This window comes from Perognathus longimembris, chromosome 13 (assembly GCF_023159225.1).
Source record: "Perognathus longimembris pacificus isolate PPM17 chromosome 13, ASM2315922v1, whole genome shotgun sequence".
NCBI lineage: Eukaryota > Metazoa > Chordata > Mammalia > Rodentia > Heteromyidae > Perognathus > Perognathus longimembris.
The window spans coordinates 60,458,279-60,476,872 of NC_063173.1; the positions used below are offsets into that span (position 1 = coordinate 60,458,279).

At 65.9% G+C, this 18,594-nt stretch overlaps 1 protein-coding gene across 1 annotated transcript; it reads left to right on the top strand.

The window, feature by feature from the left end:
* The first annotated feature begins 1 nt into the window (after nucleotide 1).
* Nucleotides 2-17,294, top strand: Ighmbp2 (immunoglobulin mu DNA binding protein 2). The gene is made up of 15 exons (XM_048361447.1): nucleotides 2-130; nucleotides 1,124-1,293; nucleotides 4,498-4,690; nucleotides 4,808-4,905; nucleotides 6,161-6,324; nucleotides 7,117-7,317; nucleotides 9,258-9,405; nucleotides 10,089-10,263; nucleotides 11,530-11,712; nucleotides 12,465-12,583; nucleotides 13,345-13,439; nucleotides 13,692-13,815; nucleotides 13,994-15,010; nucleotides 15,986-16,158; nucleotides 16,910-17,294. The coding sequence occupies exons 1-15, from the start codon at nucleotides 45-47 to the stop codon at nucleotides 17,111-17,113; spliced, it is 3,150 nt and encodes a 1,049-aa protein (XP_048217404.1). The 5' UTR covers nucleotides 2-44; the 3' UTR covers nucleotides 17,114-17,294.
* Nucleotides 17,295-18,594: the final 1,300 nt, after the last annotated feature.

Below are 18,594 nucleotides of genomic sequence, written 5' to 3' on the forward strand. Positions count from 1 at the left end.
GGAGCGCCGACCTGGCGCTGAGGCGGGCCGGGCCCGCGGCGGCGATGGCCTCGGCGGCGGTGGAGGACTTCGTGGCCAAGCAGCTGTCCCTGCTGGGCCTCGAGAGGGACGCGGAGGTGCAGGAGCGCAGGTGCGAGCGGCGCGGGCTCCAGGCCGGCCTGCGGGCGAGCCTGGGGCGGGTCGGCACCTTCCTCGGAGACCGGGGCCTGAGCGCGGCTTGGAGCGACGCGGGGGGCCCCGGCGCGGCCCCGGCGCACGTGGGCGCCCGCGGAGCGAGGCCCGCTCCTGGGGACGTGCACCTGCCTGAGCCGGTTAGAGCTAGCGCGCTTCCATCCTCCGCCACCCCGAGCCACCCGGACTGAGATGGAGACGACGAGTTGGCGGGCCCTGGGACTTGGGGGCGGGGGCGGGTTGGTCGTGGGCGCGGGTTTCCACCCCGACTTTAGCAGAGTCCCAGCTCCCCGTGTACACGGTGAGGCTTTGCCCGCCTCGTCTCCGAGCCCCCCTCCCTTCATCTGTGGAGTGGGAGCTCCCCGCCCCCCGGTTTTGCTTTGAGGATGAACAAGGACTGAGTGCAGATGCAGGTAGAGTTGAGCAGCCTGGCTGGTGGCCGGTCCTCCTCTCACAGAGAAGCTCGGCCAGACTGTGCTGTGCTGTGCAAGAAGCCCAGCCCAGCCAAGCAGGCCAGGGAAGCGAAGAGATCGACGCTCTAGGGCTACTTGGGTGGTGGTTGGATGGGGAAACCCAGAGACACAGAGCCTGTGTGGGTCCAGGTGTTCAGGATGTGGTATTGAGGATGACAGCGCTAGTCCGGTTGTGCTAGGAGGAGCCCCACAGGACCTCGTGGTAGAAGGGAATCAGGACTTGGTGTGTGTGTGTGTGTGTGTGCGCGCGCGCGCGTGTGTGTGTGGTTTCCTTAATATCTTGGGTAACAGAGGGCAGGGCCAGGCAGGAGCTGCCCTCGGGCTGCAGGGGGAACAGCTTTGGGAGTGGAGCAGATTCTGAGTTCCCACGGGGGCATATTTAGCACCTGTGCACAGAGCTTTGGTTTTCTTTGCCTTTGTGGGCAGAAGTAACTGGTAAGGGTTCAAGTCCTGGAGTGTGGGTTCCGGATGTCTTGCAGGGCCTGGCAGGAGAACAGCTCCCTGAAAGAGCTCCAGAGCCGGGGTGTGTGTCTGCTGAAGCTGCAGGTGGCCAGCCAGCGCACAGGGCTGTACGGACAGCTTCTGGTCACCTTCGAGCCCGGGCGGTGTGGGTCTGTGCCAGGCCTTCCCAGCAACAGCTTCACTTCCGGTATGTGCAGACCAGAAACAGTGCCGGCCTTCAGACCGCCGCATGTGTTCCCCCAAAGACTGGACGGCGGGCCCAGCCAGATGGCAAAGCACCATTCTCAAGAGCTCTTACCTAGGAGTCCCACGGTTTACCTGGCTCTTTAGTTGTTGAGTCTTTACTGTCCAATGTGGAAACCACAGCCCTCATGGTTTGAGAACACGACCCACGGCCAGCTGTTGCTGCAAATGAGTAGGGAAAGAGTAGCTGTGTGGAACATTGGCAGCAAGCCCCAATGACGGGGTGCGTATAGTGGGTTAGGCGCAGTGATTGTTAAAAGCAGGGGTTCGCATGCCGTGTCCTCCAGCACGCTCAGCTCCCCGGTCAGGGCCCCCTCCCAGAGCCTGTGTGCCCACAGTGACACGTCATTGTCACCCGAGTCCAGAGTTTACCAGGGGCTCAGGCAGGCCTGTGTACTCTGTTTTGTTTTGTTTGCTAATACCAGAGCTCGAACTTGACCTGGTGCTGTCCCTTGGGCTTTTTCTCCCAAGGCTGGCACTCCACCACTTGAGCTCTTCTGGCCTTTTGCTAATTAATTGGAGATAAGAACCTGATGGATTTTCCGGCCTGGGCTGGCTTAGCCCCTCAATCCCTAGATCTCAGCTTCCTTCCCGTTAAGGTTATAGGCATGAGCCACCGGGCCCGGCTGTATATTCTAATTCTCTAAAGTGGTTGAATATGGCTACCAGAAAGCTTAAAATGGTATGACCTGACATTCCCGTAGAATTGACAGCAGCGTGTAGATTGCTGGGTGTGAGGGCTGCGCAGCTTTATGTTCTAGGTGTTTCTCTGCCAAGCCTGCTTTGGCTCAGCTCCCGCTAGCCCTTCTGGAAAAGAAAGGCTGCTTAGTTTTTGCAGTGCTGGGGATGGAGCCGAGGGCTTCAAGCACGTGGGTCCAGCCCTCTACCCCAGGCCAGAGGAAACTTCTGGACCCCACGGGGACTGCTGTATTGACACCCTCAGCCCTGGAACCAGACAGCAACGTTGCCAGTACGCTGCTTCCACCGTCAGCGGCTCTGCCTTGTTTCAGTGGTGACTGTGTTGGGGGGGGGGGGGGCTTGTGCTCGTCTTAGGGTTTGAACTCGGGGCCTGGGCACTGTTCCTGAGCTTGTGTGCTCAAGGCTCTTGCTCTGCCTCTTTGAGCCACAGTGCCACTTCTGGCTTCTTGGTAGTTAATTGGAGCTAAGAGTCTCATGGACTTTCCTGCCCAGGCGGGCTTTGATCCGCGATCCTCAGATCTCAGCCTCCTGAGAAGACAGGCGAGAGCCACCAATGCCTGGCTGGAGTTTGTATTTTGAGTTGTTCACCTTTGTCCCAGCAATGGTTGCAATCCTGGCTGGATGTGGAGGAGAGGAGAGGAGCAAGGAAGAGCACGAGGGAAACCTGTTAGAGGAGTCACGGGAGCATGGCCTGCCCGCGGCCTCCCATCAGGAGGAGGGAGCACCCGCAGCTTCCCATCGGGAGGAAGGAGCGTGTAGGGCCGATAAGCACCGAGAGCTGAGGCGGAGCTCCAGATCCATTCTGAGAGTGCATGGAGACATGAGCGAAGCCAGGGGAAACCAGAGGCGGCAGGCTTGGGGTGGGAGGGCAGCAGATCAGGGGGTGTGGCCGTCGGCCCATCTGGGGCACAGTTTCGAGCCTCAGTGACTCAGAATCACAAATCCTGAAACGTGGGGTCCTGGACGGGGTGGGGGCAGGGGAAGACTTCCTCTGCTTAGCTGGTGATGTCTAGCTCCTGCCACAGGCCCCCCTTCCCCCCTCCCCCCCCCCCCCCCCCGTCCCCAGGCTAAGGCTCCAGGTGCAGGTGCTGGGAAGGGCTTGTGGGGTGTGAACAGAGGCAGGCGATCCAGCTTTTATTTCCCAGTGGATTCTGCGCCCATCAGAATGGCCTCTGCTCCAGGTGACGGAAACCTGGACACGCCGGCCCCAGCTAGTCACGCAGGCTGCTGCCGCCCACCCCCTGCCCGAGCCGGTCACGCCCGGCAGCTGGAGTGCACAGGCTGGCTGCTGGGCTTGGGAGGTCACCACGACTGTTTTCTCCATTTCTTGGCTCTGGCTTCTGGGCCGCTTACTCGGCACCGTTGTAGCCCCGCACCGTCTCAGAGCGTGTGTCCACCTGGAGAGGCTCAAGCCCAGGCACAAGGTCCCCCCGGCTGCTGAGCCCCCACTGGAGCTGGGTGTTATGGGTGGTTCTGACCACCCACACCAGTCCCGTGTCCACGAGCAGGAGAGTTTTTGTGCACCATCTTAAGGATTGGATCGACTGTGGTGCTTCTTCCTAGCAGTTCATCCTCAGGTAGATCCCACTCATGGGTGACTTAGGGGTTAGGGCAGCGTTTGCTTTTACTTTTACTTTATTGTTGTTGGTGGTGGTCATGGGGCTTGAACTCAGGGCCTGGCTGCTGTCCCTGAGCTTTTGTGCTGAAGAGCTTTGAGCCACAGCACCACTTCCGGTTTTCTGGTGGTTAATTGGAGAAAAGAGTCTCACAGCCTTTCCTGCCAGGGCTGGCTTTGAACTTTGATCCTCAGACCTCAGTCTCCCTGAGTAGCTAGGATTATGGGTGTGAGCCACTGATGTCCAGCTATTTATTTATTTATTTATTTAGCCAGTCCTGGGCCTTGGACTCAGGGCCTGAGCACTGTCCCTGGCTTCCTTTTGCTCAAGGCTAGCACTCTGCCACTTGAGCCACAGCACCACTTCTGGCCGTTTTCTATATATGTGGTGCTGGGGAATCGAACCCAGGGCTTCATGTATATAAGGCAGGCACTCTTGCCACTAGGCCATATTCCCAGCCCTTATTTATTTTTAATACTTTTTTTCTCTTTCAATTTTCTTTTCTTTACTTTTGTTTATTTGGTGCTGAGGAACAGAACCCAGGGCTTCATGTGTGCTTGGCAAGCACTGTACCACTCAGCCACCTTCCCAGGCCCCTCCCAGCTCGTTTTTCCTTCTGCGCTCACTTACTAGAGGGAGTAAGGGTTGGTGGGTGGCTGAAGTGGTAGGCCTTGCTTGGCCTGCGGGAACCTGCTGGGTTCTGTCTCCAGCATTGCAGGAAAGAAAAAGAAAGAGAGACAGTAACGTGCATTTGAAACGTGCTAGGACGTACCACGTTGTGATGACGTCTAGCTTTCTCGGTGTTCTGTGCCGCTGAGTTCTGCTCTTTGCAGGTGATATCGTGGGTCTGTATAGCACTGGGAACCAGGATGGTCAGCTGGCCACCGGCGTCCTGACCCGTGTCACCCCGAGGTCGGTCACCGTGGCCTTTGACGAGTCTCAGGACTTCCAGTTGAACCTGGACCCAGAAGCTTCCTACAGACTGCTAAAGCTTGCCAACGATGTCACTTACAAGCGACTCAAGAAGTACGTCCCGGCTCGTGCTGACCCCTACTGGTCAGGCGTGGTTGTGCGCCCTCCTGAGAAGCAGCAGCTGCGCCATCCCCTCCCCCCTCCCCTCACCTGGGCTCTCCTCTCTCGCAGTGCGCTGCTCTCTCTGAAGAAGCACCACTCTGGGCCCGCGTCCTCGCTCATCGAGGTTCTGTTCGGCGGAGCTGCCCCCAGTCCTGCCAGTGAAATACGTGAGAAATGGCTGCCAAAACGATCAAGGGCACCGTGACCTTGGGCTTCCCTGGCAGAGGCTTGAGAATGTACAGTTAGAAGAGTCTGCCTTAATTACACCTTTGCACATGTGACTTGTGGATTTCTAGTGTGAACAAGTCTGTCCTCCCTGAACTAGACCGAAGTGGCAGCTCCTTCCCTCCCCTTCCCTCCTTCTTCCTTCCTGCCCTCCCTCTTCTTCTCTTCTTTCTCCTTCCTTCCCACCCGCCTGCTTCCCTTCCTCCTTTTTTTTTTCTTTCCCATTCTGTTTTTCTTTTTCTCTATCTTGTTTCTGCCTGTACTAGAGATTGAACCCAGGGCCTTGTACACAAATGATCTATTCCTTGAGCTATGCTCCCGGCCATTTTATTTTTGTTTTGCTTTTGAGAAAGGGTCTCACCCGTGCCTCTGCTAGGACTGGCTTCAGAGTTGTGGTCTTCCTGCCCCTGCTGCTCAAGTAGCTGGGATTACAGGCAGGCACCACTGTGTCTGTCCTTCCTAATGCAGAGATTTTTTTTTTAAAGTTATTGTGCATTGGTTGTACACAGGGGGTTCATTGTGACATTTCCACCCTTGTGCACAGTGTACCCCATCGGCCTCTGTTGGCCATAGTCATCTTCATGTCTCTTCTTGGTGGGCTTCCCCCCTTCCCCTCCTCCCTCCCCTCCCCCTCCTGAGGCGCCCACTCCACACCTGCGCTGGCTTGACGTTTTTATTTAAAGCATGTATTAATGACACCAAGGAGTTTCCCCCTGGCATTTCAGACGTTGTATTTTGCTCACAAGAGCCTCCGTTGCTTTCTCCCTCCCTCCCTCCCGGCTGCCTGCTCCTCCACAGCTCTCCCTGCACCTGCGGATGCCATCTTCATACATCGCTGTTGTGATACACTTAGAAATTGTCCCCCTCCCTCTTTCTCTTCCCTCTCTCCCTCCCCTCACCCCCCACCAAGCCCCACATAAATGACAGATAGACACACGTCTGCACGCTGCATATGCACACGTCTGCTTTCCGGCAAAGCTCGGGGACACGCAGCAGGGGCATGCCGGGTCCTGATTTAGGGGGCGTCTTTTGACACTGTGCAGATTGCTTCTGAGTTGCTTGGCCTGCCCGGGAGCCCTGGCTACTCCTGGTGCCCCGGTTCCTGCCCCCCGGTTAGCTCGCCCCAATGGGTGCCCCGGTGGTTCCTGCCCGCCCCCCTCCCCGCAGGTGTGGCCTCACCCCAGACCTCTCCTGCAGCCCCGCTGACGTTCTACAACCCCGAGCTGGATGCCTCCCAGAAGGAAGCCGTTTCCTTTGCGTTGGCCCAGAAAGAAATTGCCATCATCCACGGACCTCCTGGCACCGGGAAGACCACCACCGTGGTGGAAATAATCCTCCAAGCCGTGAAGCAGGGCTCCAAGGTGGGCAGCGCACGGCTTGCCCGTGGCTTCCTGTGGGCGGCCGCTCGGTCCTCGGACAGGCGCTCGCCAGGGGCCCAGCCCTTCCTCATTTGCCCCGCTCTCCTGGTCCCATGAGGAGGGCCACGGCCTGGCCACGCGCTCGTGCTCCTCTGTGGGCGCAGGCTGCTGGCGCCCAGGTGCCCAGGACCCGGTGCCCTGCGGGTGCCCGGGAGAGGGAAAGGCCCCGCCCGCAGCGCCTCGGCGCGTGCCGTGAGCCGCTCGAGTGTGCGCACGCGTAGGAAGGGCCTTGCACGCCGTGCGCGCCGCTGCCCCTGCCGCCCACCCCGGCGTTGTTTCCAGCAGGAGCTGGCGGGGTGGTCGGGTGTTTGTGGGCCTGTGAACCCCCACAGCGATCCTCACGAACCCTGGGGTGAGGACGGACGCGTGGCGGCCCCTGAAACGGGGCCGGGGCTCTGGGGCTGGGCGGGAGGCGGGGAGGCTGGGCCGAGGTCGGAAAGCTGGGGCTCGCTGCCCGCCCGCGTCCTCGGCCTTTCCCGCTGTGGCTGGGTTTGGGGGTGTTCCTCGTGGGCGCGGGGCCGGAGGTGTTCACGGGCCGCCTTCGGTTTCCTTGTACCCCAAGAGCCCGCGTTCCCCTGCTGTGCTCGGGGCAGTGGGGGAAGGAAGGGCGGGGCCTGGCGGGGGGCGGGGCCGGGCGGGAGCGGGGGGCGGGGCCGGGCCGAGCGGGGGGCGGGGCTGTCGGGGTGACTGGCGGGCGAGGGCCCTGAGGGAGCCCAGCGCGCTCGCGTGCCGCAGGTCCTGTGCTGCGCGCCCTCCAACGTGGCCGTGGACAACCTGGTGGAGCGGCTGGCGCGCCGGAGGCTGCGCGTCCTGCGCCTCGGCCACCCCGCCCGCCTCCTGGAGTCCGTCCAGCAGCACTGCCTGGACGCCGTGCTGGCGCGCAGCGACGGCGCCCAGGTCGTCGCCGACATCAGGAGGGACATGGACCAGGTCCTCGTAAGTTTGCATGACCCTGACCCCCGCTGCATGACCCTGTCCCCCGCTGCATGACCCTGACCCCCGCTGCATGACCCTGACCCCCGCTGCATGACCCTGACCCCCACTGCATGACCCTGACCCCCACTCCATGACCCTGACCCCCGCTGCATGACCCTGACCCCCGCTACATGACCCTGACCCCCGCTGCATGACCCTGACCCCCGCTGCATGACCCTGGCCCCCGCTGCATGACCCTGACCCCCGCTGCATGACCCTGGCCCCCGCTGCATGACCCTGACCCCCGCTGCATGACCCTGGCCCCCGCTGCATGACCCTGACCCCCGCTGCATGACCCTGACCCCCGCTGCATGACCCTGACCCCCGCTGCCCCTCCGCTCACCCTCCTGTCCTCCCCGTCTGTTCTCTCGGGAACTGAAGTCGTGCTGTTATTCCTGTCTTGGGATGGCTGTTTCATTTTATAGTTTTACATTTTAGTTCAGGTATCGAGATCGAGCCCAGGTCCTTGCACATGCTAAGCAGACGCTCTACCACTCGAACCACACCTCCAGCCCCTCACCCCCTCTGCTCTGTTAATGGTCGCAGCGGTGGCATTTCAATGATTGTTTTGACTTCTGGTTAGTTGTGGGGCTTGAACTCAGGGCCTGGGCGCTGTCCCTGAGCTCTTTTTGCTCAAGGCTAGTGCTCTACCACTTTGAGCTACAGCGCCACTTCTGGTTTCCTGGTGGTTAATTGGAGATAAGAGTCTCATGGACTTTCCTGCCTGGGCTGGCTTTGAACCACGGTCCTCAGATCTCAGCCTCCTGGGTAGCTAGGATGACAGGCGTGAGCCACTGACACCCAGCTGCATTTTGTTTGTGAGGGAGGGTCTTTTCTAACCTTCCCAGGGGGCTCCTCCTGTCTCTGCCCCCCTGCGCACCTGGGCTGCCGGCTCGTACCCCACACTGACGTGGACTTCTCATTTTAGATGCTCATTGAGTGGGGATCCGGGCGCTCAGGTTCTCCGGGGCAGATGACAAATCGTCCTAATTAAAGAAGACATTTTCCAGGTGTCTCCCTATAGCCAGGCATGTGGCCTAGCTGAAATTGGCAGGGGAGAAGAGTAGCCTGAAAACACATTTGAAAATCCAGCCTCCTCCCGAGTCCTGTCCTCCCTGCTCCTGCAGAGCCGGTGGGCGTTCAAAGTCAGGCCGTGGTCCTCTGGTCTATGCATCTGCCCTGTTGTCCTCTGGTTTATGCGTCTGCCCTCGTGTCTACTTTTATAATGACCTGGCCAGCGTCTGCACCTAGCTGTCAACCATTGCCTATATTTGCACCCTCATTGGCCTTGGGAGGGTGGTGGAAGGGGGGCTGGAGTCCAGGCAGTCCCTGTAAGCAGAGGCTGGCCTGGGCAGACAGCCTGCCCGGGGCCATGGGGGGGGTGGGTGTTGCTCACCGCCAAGGTCACTGTCAAGGTGTCGAGCAGGTGTGGAGCCGTTCACGTGGGCCATGCTGTTCTCTGTGTCTGCGCAAGCCTGCTTTTCAGGACTGGTTCTTGGTGAATTAGACACTGGACCGCTTCCCCTCCCCCCTGCCAAGCTCTAGTCTACAAAGCAGACTTCACAAGTAAGGCAAGGGCTGTGGGCTTCTTGCGCTGTCAAAGTAAATGGGGAATTGGGCATCTGTGCGTAATGCCTGTAACCCTAACTGCTCAGGAGGCTGAAATCTGAGGATCGCAGTTCAAAACCAGCCCAGGCAAAAAAGCCCCAGAGACTAATCTGCACTTAACTACTAAAAGACTGGAAGTGACTAGCCTCGAGTGAAAAGGTCTAAGGACAGCACCCAGGCCCTGAGTTCAAGCCCCAGTAAACCCCCTGCCTGTCCACCTCCCTCCCCCTCCCCCCAAAAAAGTAAAAGTACGAGGTCCTGTTGAAATCATTGTATCTTCTTCATCATTGCAGCTGAAGAACAAAAAGACCCAGGATAAGAGGGAGAAACACAACTTCCGCCATGAGATGAAGCTGTTGAGGAAAGAGCTGAAGGAAAGGGAAGAAGCAGCCATGGTGGAGAGCCTTACCGCAGCCAGCGTGGTGCTAGCAACCAACACCGGTGAGCGGCGAGCCCGGGACTCTGTCTCTGCCAGCAGGGCCTGGGCCTCCAGCGGGGCGGGGGTTCCGGGAAGCCGGCCCTACCTGCGGGGCTCTGGTGAGGCAGGGCTGTAACTCTACATTTCCTTTGTTTGTTTGTTTGTGGGTCGTGGGGCCTGAACTCAGGGCCTGAGCGCTGTCCCTGGGCTCTTAGAGCTCAAGGGTGGCATCCTGCTACTCGGATCCACAGCTCCACTTCTGGTTTTCTGGTGGTTGATTGTTGATCAGAGTCTTACTGGGACTTTTCTGCCTGGGCTGGCTTTGAACCGTGATCCTCAGAACCCAGCCTCCTGAGTAGCCAGGATTCCAGGCGTGAGCCACCCGTGTCTGGCTTCCCAGGCGTCTTTCTGATGCTGACCTTTAATTTAGTTCGTGTGTTTCTAAGCAAGTCGGCCATGTCCAGTGGATGCTCTCTGTATGAGTCTGTGGGGCTGGGGGTCCTGCTCAGGGCTCCACGCCTGCTGGTTGCTGCCTCCTTCCTCTGTCCCCCGTCTGTCGGGATGCATCGCCCTTGACTGGCCGTGGGGTTCCTGCCGTGTCTGCCCCCCTGCTACCTGCACACAGCGTTAGTGCGGGCGGGCGTTGCGTGGGGAGCCACCCAGCGCGGCGGTCTGCGCCTGCCGCTCACACTTCCTCCCCAACCAGGCGCGTCTCCCGACGGGCCCCTGAAGCTGCTGCCCGAGGGCCACTTTGACCTGGTGGTCATTGACGAGTGCGCCCAGGCCCTGGAGGCCAGCTGCTGGATCCCCCTGCTGAAGGCCAGCAAGTGCGTCCTGGCGGGCGACCACCGGCAGCTGCCGCCCACCACGGTCTCCCACAAGTAAGGCCCTCGGCCCGCGGAGCCTCCGCCCCCCGCCCCCCCACCCCCACCCCCGTCCTTCAGGGCCCACTGCCAGGACTGCTCGGGCCTTCCTGTGTGTGGCTCGCTCCACTCCTCTCGGTTACAAGCAGGCCCCGGGGCGTGGGGGCATTTGTGTACGTGTGTGCCGATGCTGAGCTTGAACTCAGGTTCTGGGTGCTGCCCCTCAGCCTTTTCTGCACTCAGCCTCTTGAGCTGTACACAGCTCTCCTTGTGGCTATGTTGCTGGGTCGTTGGAGATGAGAGTCTCGAGGACTTTGCTGCCTGGGCTGGCTTTGATCCCCGAGCCTCCCGAGTAGCTAGGATTCGAGGCGTGAGCCCCCGGCGCCCGGCTGCAATCCTTCCTGAAGGCTTCCCTGTCGGGTTCCAGTCAGTGTGGTGCTGTGGTGTGTTACTGCACACTCCGTGGCTTTGGGGTGGTGGGGGGGTGGAATCGGCTGCGGGGGGGGGGGGGGTCTGGGTTCTGGCACTTTCCAGGCCCCGGGGTCACTGCCTGTGTGGGCTCTCACCTCGTCCCCTCCTCCAAGCCAGCAGCGAAGCCCCTCACCTCTCCTCTCCCCGGGGGCTCCTCTGACTCTGACCCATCTCTCGTACACCCCTAGAGTGCACAGCACCTGTGTTCACGTGAGGGGTGGGGGCGTGTCGGGTCCTGGGGGGGTCACGAGGGGTGGGGTGGTCTCAGGTCCTGGGGGTCACATGAGGGGTGGGGGGGTCTCAGGTCCTGGGGGTCACATGAGGGGTGGGGGGGTCTCAGGTCCTGGGGGTCACATGAGGGGTGGGGGGGGTCTCAGGTCCTGGGGGTCACATGAGGGGTGGGGGGTCTCAGGTCCTGGGGGTCACATGAGGGGCGGGGGGTCTCAGGTCCTGGGGGTCACATAAGGGGCAGGGGGTCTCAGGTCCTGGGGGTCACATGAGGGACGGAGGGGTCTCAGGTCCTGGGGGGGTCACATGAGGGGCGGGGGGGGGTCTCAGGTCCTGGGGTCACATGAGGGGTGGGGGCGTGTTGGGTTCTGGGGGGTCACGTGAGGGGCTAGGGTGTGTCGGGTCCTGGGGTCACGTGAGGGGTGGGGGGGGTCTCAGGTCCTGGGGGGTCACGTGAGGGGCGGAGTCTCCCATCCTGGCGGTCAGGATGCAGGTGGCCGGGCAGGTTGGACGCGGTGCCGGCGGCTTTCTCCGCGCCCGGTGCCGCCGCCGCCCTGCAGCCGCCCCTCCTCCCGTCCCCTGCAGGGCGGCGCTGGCGGGGCTGTCGCTCAGCCTGATGGAGCGCCTGGCCCAGGAGCTCGGCCCGGCGGTGGTGCGGATGCTCACCGTGCAGTACCGCATGCACCAGGCCGTCATGCGCTGGGCCTCGGAAGCCATGTACCGCGGGCAGCTCACGGCCCACCCCTCGGTGGCGGGACACCTCCTGAGGTGAGAGGCCGGGCTCCGGCCCCCCATCCCCTCCTGGCCCGCCTGGGAGCTGAGCACCCCGCGCCCCCCGCCCCCTCGCTCAGCCGGGGAGCCCTGGCCCACCTGGGGGCTGAGCACCCCGCCCCCCCTCGCTCAGCCGGGGAGCCCTGGCCCACCTGGGGGCTGAGCACCCCGCCCCCCCGCCCCGCCCCCTCGCTCAGCCGGGAGCCCTGGCCCGCCTGGGGGCTGAGCACCCCGACCCCCCCCCTCAGCCGGGGAGCCCTGGCCCACCTAGGGGCTGAGCACCCCGCGCCCCCCGCCCCCCCGCTCAGCCGGGAGCCCTGGCCCGCCTGGGGGCTGAGCACCCCGCCCCCGCCCCCTCGCTCAGCCGGGGAGCCCTGGCCCGCCTGGGGACTGAGCACCCCGACCCCCCCCCCTCAGCCGGGGAGCCCTGGCCCACCTAGGGGCTGAGCACCCCGCCCCCCGCCCCCCCGCTCAGCCGGGAGCCCTGGCCCGCCTGGGGGCTGAGCACCCCGCCCCCCGCCCCCCCCGCTCAGCCGGGGAGCCCTGGCCCGCCTGGGGACCGGGCAGCAGACAGCCTCGGTTCTGTTTCTTTCCGTTTCGGCCTTTGGGACCAGGTCTCGCCGGGACGCCCGGCCCGCGTGGCTCTGATCCTCCTGCCTCGCCCGTCCCGGCCCCTCCGCTGCGGAGACGGGAAGGGCGAGGGCTGGCACACAGGAGCTCATGGCTGCCCTCTGTCCCCCGGGTGCCAGGGACCTGCCCGGCGTGGCGGACACGGAGGAGACCAGCGTCCCCCTGCTGCTGGTGGACACTGCCGGCTGCGGCCTGTTTGAGCTGGAGGAGGACGACAGCCAGTCCCGGGGGAACCCGGGTGAGCTCCCCGCGGACACCTCCGCGCGCCTCCCCTGGGCCTCAGGCCAGCCAGGTCCCCCCCCCCCCCCGGGGAGGTGCATGGGGAGGGCAGAGGAGAGGGCACCGGCGAGCCGCTGGGGAAGGCCGGCGCTCGGAGGGGCAGGAAACGCCGTGCTCTTCCCAAGGCCCAGGTGCCCCCGAGGAAGGGCCCGGCGGACTGTCAGCGTTGCTTAGTCCTTCAGCGTGCCTTAACCTGCCCGGTGCCCTGAGACGCGCGCGCACGTGTGTGTGCGTGTGTGTGTGTGTGTGTGTGTATGTTGCACACGCTGTTCCTGGGCTGGATCTCAGAGCCTGGGCCCTGCCCGTGAGCTGCTGCTTCTTCTGGCCTGTCCCGATCTTGCGCGGTGGTCCTGGGCGCTGTCCCTGAGCTCCGCTGCTCAAAGCTGGCGCTCTGCCCCGTGAGCCACCGCCCCACGGCCGCGTGTTCTGCCGTCGGTGGGAGATGAGAGTCTCACGACCTTCCTGCCGGGGCTGGCTGTGTGCTGTGATCCTCCGATCTCAGCCTCCCGGGTAGCGAGGGTGACGGGCGTGAGCCCCCGACTTGGGGCCGGCTGGGAGACCATCGAGCCGTTGGCTCTGCCTCCGCGGCGTCGAGGCGGCTGGTCCTCCCCACGCGTGTGAAACGCGTTCCCGGGATGCCGCCTGCCTCGGGCCACACGGGGCCTGCGGGGCGTGTGTCAGTGAGGGGCGCCCCGTCCTGACGCCTGCTCTGTCCCCCAGGTGAGGTCCGCCTCGTCTCGTTGCACGTCCAGGCTCTGGTGGACGCCGGTGTCCAGGCAGGAGACATCGCGGTCATCGCACCCTACAACCTTCAGGTACCGGGGCCCCCTTCTGTCCGCGTCTCCGTTCTCCCAGGTGGGGGAGGGCCGCGGGGACGGTGGCCTCTCCCAGCACGGACGGCACGGCTGCCTCACGCCAGTGGCCGCGTGACGGAGGGGACGGGACCGTGCGGGGACAGGACGGGCCCCGTGGTCACGCGCCTGCCCTGGGGTTGGGGGTGCCTGTGAAGGCGCCGGGCGCCAGGGCGAGGCCGGTGTGGAGTGACGCGTGTGGCTTTACCGTCTCAGGTGGACCTGCTCCGACAGAGCCTCACGCACCGGCACCCCGCGCTGGAGGTCAAGTCCGTGGACGGCTTCCAGGGCCGCGAGAAGGAGGCCGTGGTCCTCTCCTTCGTCAGGTCCAACCGGAGAGGTGGGCAGCCCGGCGGGGCCGTGGGGGGGGGGGCCCGGGGGCTCAGGGCGGGGCGGCCCCTGCCCGAGGGGAGGGCCGGGCGGGGCAGCGAGAGGCTAGACGGGCCGGGACCGAGGACGGGGAGCGAGGTGCGGCCGGTAGCCCGCTCCTCAGCCTCCCCCCGCGGGCCCCCCGCTAGGCGAGGTCGGCTTCCTGGCGGAGGACCGGCGCATCAACGTGGCCGTCACCCGCGCCCGGCGCCACGTGGCCGTCATCTGCGACTCGCACACCGTGAGCAGCCACGCCTTCCTCAGGACCCTGGTGGATTACTTCGTGGAGCACGGGGCGGTGCGCACGGCCTTCGAGTACCTGGAGGACATCGTCCCCGAGAACTACGCCCACGAGGGCTCGCGGGGTCCCGGCCGCGCCGCCGCCCCCCGGCCCGGGAGCCCCACGCTCCTCGGCAGGCCCCCGAGCCGCCGCGAGGCCCGGGCTGCGCCCCGGCGGGCGCCCGGGACGCCCGGCGCGAGGCCCCCGCGGCCCCGCGGTGACGAGGGGCGTCCGGGCGGCCCCGAGCGCCTGCGGGCCGCCATCGCCTCGTTCCTGGCCGGCGAGGAGACGCGGCTGCAGTTCCCCGCGTCGCTCAGCGCCCACGACAGGCTGCGCGTCCACCGGCTGGCCGAGGAGCTGGGGCTGCGGCACGACAGCGCGGGGGAGGGCGCGGCGCGGCGCGTCACCGTGAGCAAGAGGGCCCCCGCCCCGCCGCCCCCGCCGCCCCGGGATGAGCCCCGGGATGAGCCCCAGCGGGAGCAGGGCAGCCAGGAGCAGCCAGCCACGGAGGAGCCGCCGGAGGAGAAGGAGCAGCCAGCCACGGAGGAGCCGCCGGAGGAGAAGGAGCAGCCAGAGAAGAAGGAGCAGCCAGCCAAGGAGGAGCCGCCGGAGAAGAAGGAGCAGCCAGCCAAGGAGGAGCCGCCCGAGAAGAAGGAGCAGCCAGCCAAGGAGGAGCCGCCCGAGAAGAAGGAGCAGCCAGCCAAGGAGGAGCCGCCCGAGAAGAAGGAGCAGCCAGCCAAGGAGGAGCCGCCCGAGAAGAAGGAGCAGCCAGAGAAGAAGGAGCAGCCAGCCAAGGAGGAGCAGCCAGAGAAGGAGCAGCCAGCCAGGAAGGAGCAGCCCCAGAGACCTCCGCAGAGCAGGAAGAAGAAGAAGAAGGAGGCAAAGGGTAAGTCGAGGCTTCTCCCCCGGGAGGCGCTCCTTGGCCACCCCCTGGGGACAGGAGGCAGTGGCCGCTCCCAGCCGCTGCCCTCCACCCCGCGGGGCCTTTGCCACCGCAGTGGCAGCGGCCTTGGGCGGGGCTCTGAGCTCAGGGCGACTGTGGCCTCTCGGCTAAGGCTGCGCCAGCTGCAGGGTAGTTGTGTCCTCTACGCTGCCCACTCTGTGTCCACGGGCTGGGGTGGCTGGTCATCCGGCCCGGCCTCTGGCCACGGTGGGCTCCCGTGGGCGGGCTTGCGGGGGGCGGGCTGTGGCCACGGTGGGCTCCCGTGGGCGGGCTTGCGGGGGGCGGGCTTGCGGGGGGCGGGCTGTGGCCACGGTGGGCTCCCGTGGGCGGGCTTGCGGGGGGCGGGCTGTGGCCACGGTGGGCTCCCGTGGGCGGGCTTGCGGGGGGCGGCTCCGGGGCATTTGTCCCCCCGAGCGGAGCCACTCAGGTGTTGTTCATGGGTTCGGACACTTGCCAAGCAGCCACGCCGGCCCCGTGCCGGTGGCAGGCCAGGCCACCCGTGGCGGCGTGGCGGCGCTGAGGACAGAGGCTCTGGTTCTCGCCTGTGGACGGCGCGGCCCCTGGGACCACAGACCTTGTCTCGTAGCAGAAGCTGCGCCTTTCTGGGCTTTGAGGTCGCTAGGACCTGGCCGTTGGGGGACCTGCCCGTGTTGGGGCGCTGGCGTCCCCACCTTGGGGGCTGGGGCTTCTGGGCGGAGAGGGCGCCTCCAGAGACGCTCTCCGTGCCCGTCCTCTGTGCCCGTCCTCTGTGCTCGGCCGTGCACCGCCGTGCCGCGGCAGCCCTCGCCCGGCTCGCGGCGGAGTGAGGATGGAGGGGCCTTGGCAGCCTGGGTGAACCACGAGTCCCACCGGGGTGCACGCGTGTGCTCTGGGCACGCACGCGGTAGGGACACGGGCGTGAGTGGTACTTCCCTCCAGGACCCGGGGGCCCGGCCCTGCCCGCCGAGGAGGACCTGGACGCCCTGCTGTCCGCCGTGACCAAGGCCGACAACACCTGCAGCTTTGCCAAGTGTGCGGCCGGCCTCGCGACCCTGGGCCAGCTCTGCCAGCACTGCGGCCGCCGCTACTGCCTCAGCCACCACCTGCCCGAGGTGGGTGACGGGAGGGCGGGCAGAGCCGCTTCGGGGGGACGGTTTGAGCTGGCGCTGGCCGAGCAAGGCGGGGCCGGGGGGAGTCGGGGGCCCGGCCCGCGCCCGGTGCAGCCGGCAGGGCCTGTGGCCCGTGCACGGTACGGTGCAGGCGCTTCCTCCTCCGTTCCTCCGGTGGACGGTGGAGGGTATCGGTGTCCCTCACGGCCAGCCTTGCCGTCTTGCTGGGCTGTGGGAGGGAATCTCGGCCTGGTGGGGCTCTGCACAGAGGCCGGCGCGGGGCCCGTGCGGGGGCCGAGGGGGGAGGGAGGGGAAGCCCGAGCCGGGACTGTGGAGTTGGAGCCGCCACCCCAAGGGCAGGGCGAAGGCCCAGGGAGCTCGGCTGATGGCTGGAAGGCGGGCGGCCCTTGAGGCCTGTGGAGGCCGCGGACGTGGCCGGTGGGGGGGGGGCGGGGGGGGCGGCCCTGGCTGGTGAAGTGCGGGCAGAGTTGACGCCGCCTGCGGCAGCCTGGAGAGACTGGGGGCCCGGGCAGCGGGAGGAGACCGGGCCGAGTGGTCGGGGGGGCTACTCCCCTCCCGAGCCTGCTCCAGGGCTCCCGCCAGGCTTTGCCCCGGCCTCGGGTGGGGCGTCGGGACCCGCCCCGCCCCGCCCCGCCCCGCCCCGCCCCGCCCCGGCCTCCTCGCCGCAGGTCCCGTGATGGCTGACCCTGGCCCTCCGCCCCCGGTGGCCGGCCCTGATGCGTGCCCTCCACAGGTCCACGGCTGCGGCGAGAAGGCCCGGGCACACGCCCGCCAGAGGCTCCGCCGGGAGGGGCTCCCCGGTGCGGGCGGCGGGGCCAAGGCCCGGCCCCTGGACCCCGCCAGGAGGGCCCAGCTCCAGAGGAGGCTGGACGCGAGGCTGGGCGAGCTCAGCGGTCAGAGGAGCAGCAAGAAGAAGGAGAAGGAGAGGGGGACGTGAGCCCGCGCGCCCCAGGGCGGCACGGAGGTCCGGCGGCGTGGAGGACGGTGAGCCCTGCAGCCACGCCCGGCCTCTGCATCCCCGAGGGGCCCCGGACGGACGCGTGGGGGGGGGCGGGCCACCTGTCACCCACGGATCGGGCCTCCACGCGGCCGTCCTACTTTGTTGAAGAGCCTCAGGAAATAAGTTATTTAGGAATGACGTGTGGACACGCCCCGCGTGGCCTCCGTGTGCTCTTTCCCTCCGCCCGATGCCGCTCCGCGGCGTGGCTGCCACGCAGAGCGGCAGACCGCAGGCGTGCGCGTGGGGGGGCGTTGGCGCGGGCATCGTGCCGGCCCTGTGGGCGGGAGGGAGGGAGCGAAGCCCGGCGGGCGGAGGGGAGGCTGCGGCCTCCGAGGGAGGGGAAGAGGGGCCGGGCTTCCCTGCGCCCCCAAAGCCCCTCTCCCAGCCCCGCCGCAGGCCCGCCTCCAGCCCTCCTCCTCTCCTTACACGCCCCACAGGGCCCGGCAGCTGAGAGTCCCTGCTTTTTTTTTCATTTTGTGCGGGTCCTGGGACTCGCACTCGGGGCCTGGGCATTGTTTTGAGCTTTTTTGCTTGAGGCTGGTGTTGTACCACTGGAGCCACAGCGCCGCTTCGGGCTTTTTGGTGATGAACCGGAGGTGGGCGTCTCACAGACTTTGCTGCCCGGGCTGGCGTTGAGCTGCGATCCTCCGGCGTCGGCCTCCTGAGCAGCTGGGATGGCGGGTGTGGGCCACAGCGCCCGCTGCGCGTCCCGGGAGCCGGCCCCGCCCCCACCCCCCCACCCCTCCTCGCTGCCCCTGCTGGCTTTGGAGCTGAATTGGGTGGGCCAGGCAAGAGCCGGGGACTGGGCCCGTGCCCCGAGGTGCCCCGAGCCCGCAGTGTGGAGCCGGCGCGCTGTTCCTGGAGGCCCGGCCAAGTCTCCTGATGCTGGGGGGTCAGCTGGATCGCGGGGCCGGCCCTTCCCCTCTGCCGGCCCCCTGGAGAAAGCCTGGCCGCGCAAGGCGCCGTGGCCAGAGAGGCACGTCCGGAAGTGGCGCTGGGGGTCTGGCGGCCTGGATCGGGCCGCGCCTGACGCCGCCCCGGCCTTCCCAGAGCTCGGAACTAGCAAGTCCCCATCCTCTTTGAACTTGGGCTTGAGCGGGGCTGCGGGGAGCTGGCTGCTGGCGGCCGGGGGGGGGGGGGGGAGGGGGGGGAGGGTCTCCGCCCGCGCGGCCCCGCCCCGCCCCGGTATCTGCGCGTTTGCGGGCAGGGCCGAGCGCCGCCCCCACAAAGCGGGATGGACTGGGGCGCAGGAGCCAGGAGGGCAGTGGGGTGCGAACGGGCCTCGACCTCCCACCCACGCGTGGCTCCGACGAGCACTGGTCTGCCTGTCTGGAAAGCCCCCGCCTCGCCCGCTGCGCCCCACAGCGCCCCCCTGCGGCTCTGACGGGCACCGGTGACACGGCCCCGTGGGAGCTGGC

Excerpts from the sequence above, each read along its gene's own strand:
- Ighmbp2 (XM_048361447.1), top strand. The coding sequence starts at position 45 with ATGGCCTCGGCGGCGGTGGAGGACTTCGTGGCCAAGCAGCTGTCCCTG. Across the intron at positions 131-1,123 it reads GCGGAGGTGCAGGAGCGCAG|GGCCTGGCAGGAGAACAGCT; the intron begins GTGCGAGCGGCG and ends GATGTCTTGCAG. Across the intron at positions 1,294-4,497 it reads CAGCAACAGCTTCACTTCCG|GTGATATCGTGGGTCTGTAT; the intron begins GTATGTGCAGAC and ends TGCTCTTTGCAG.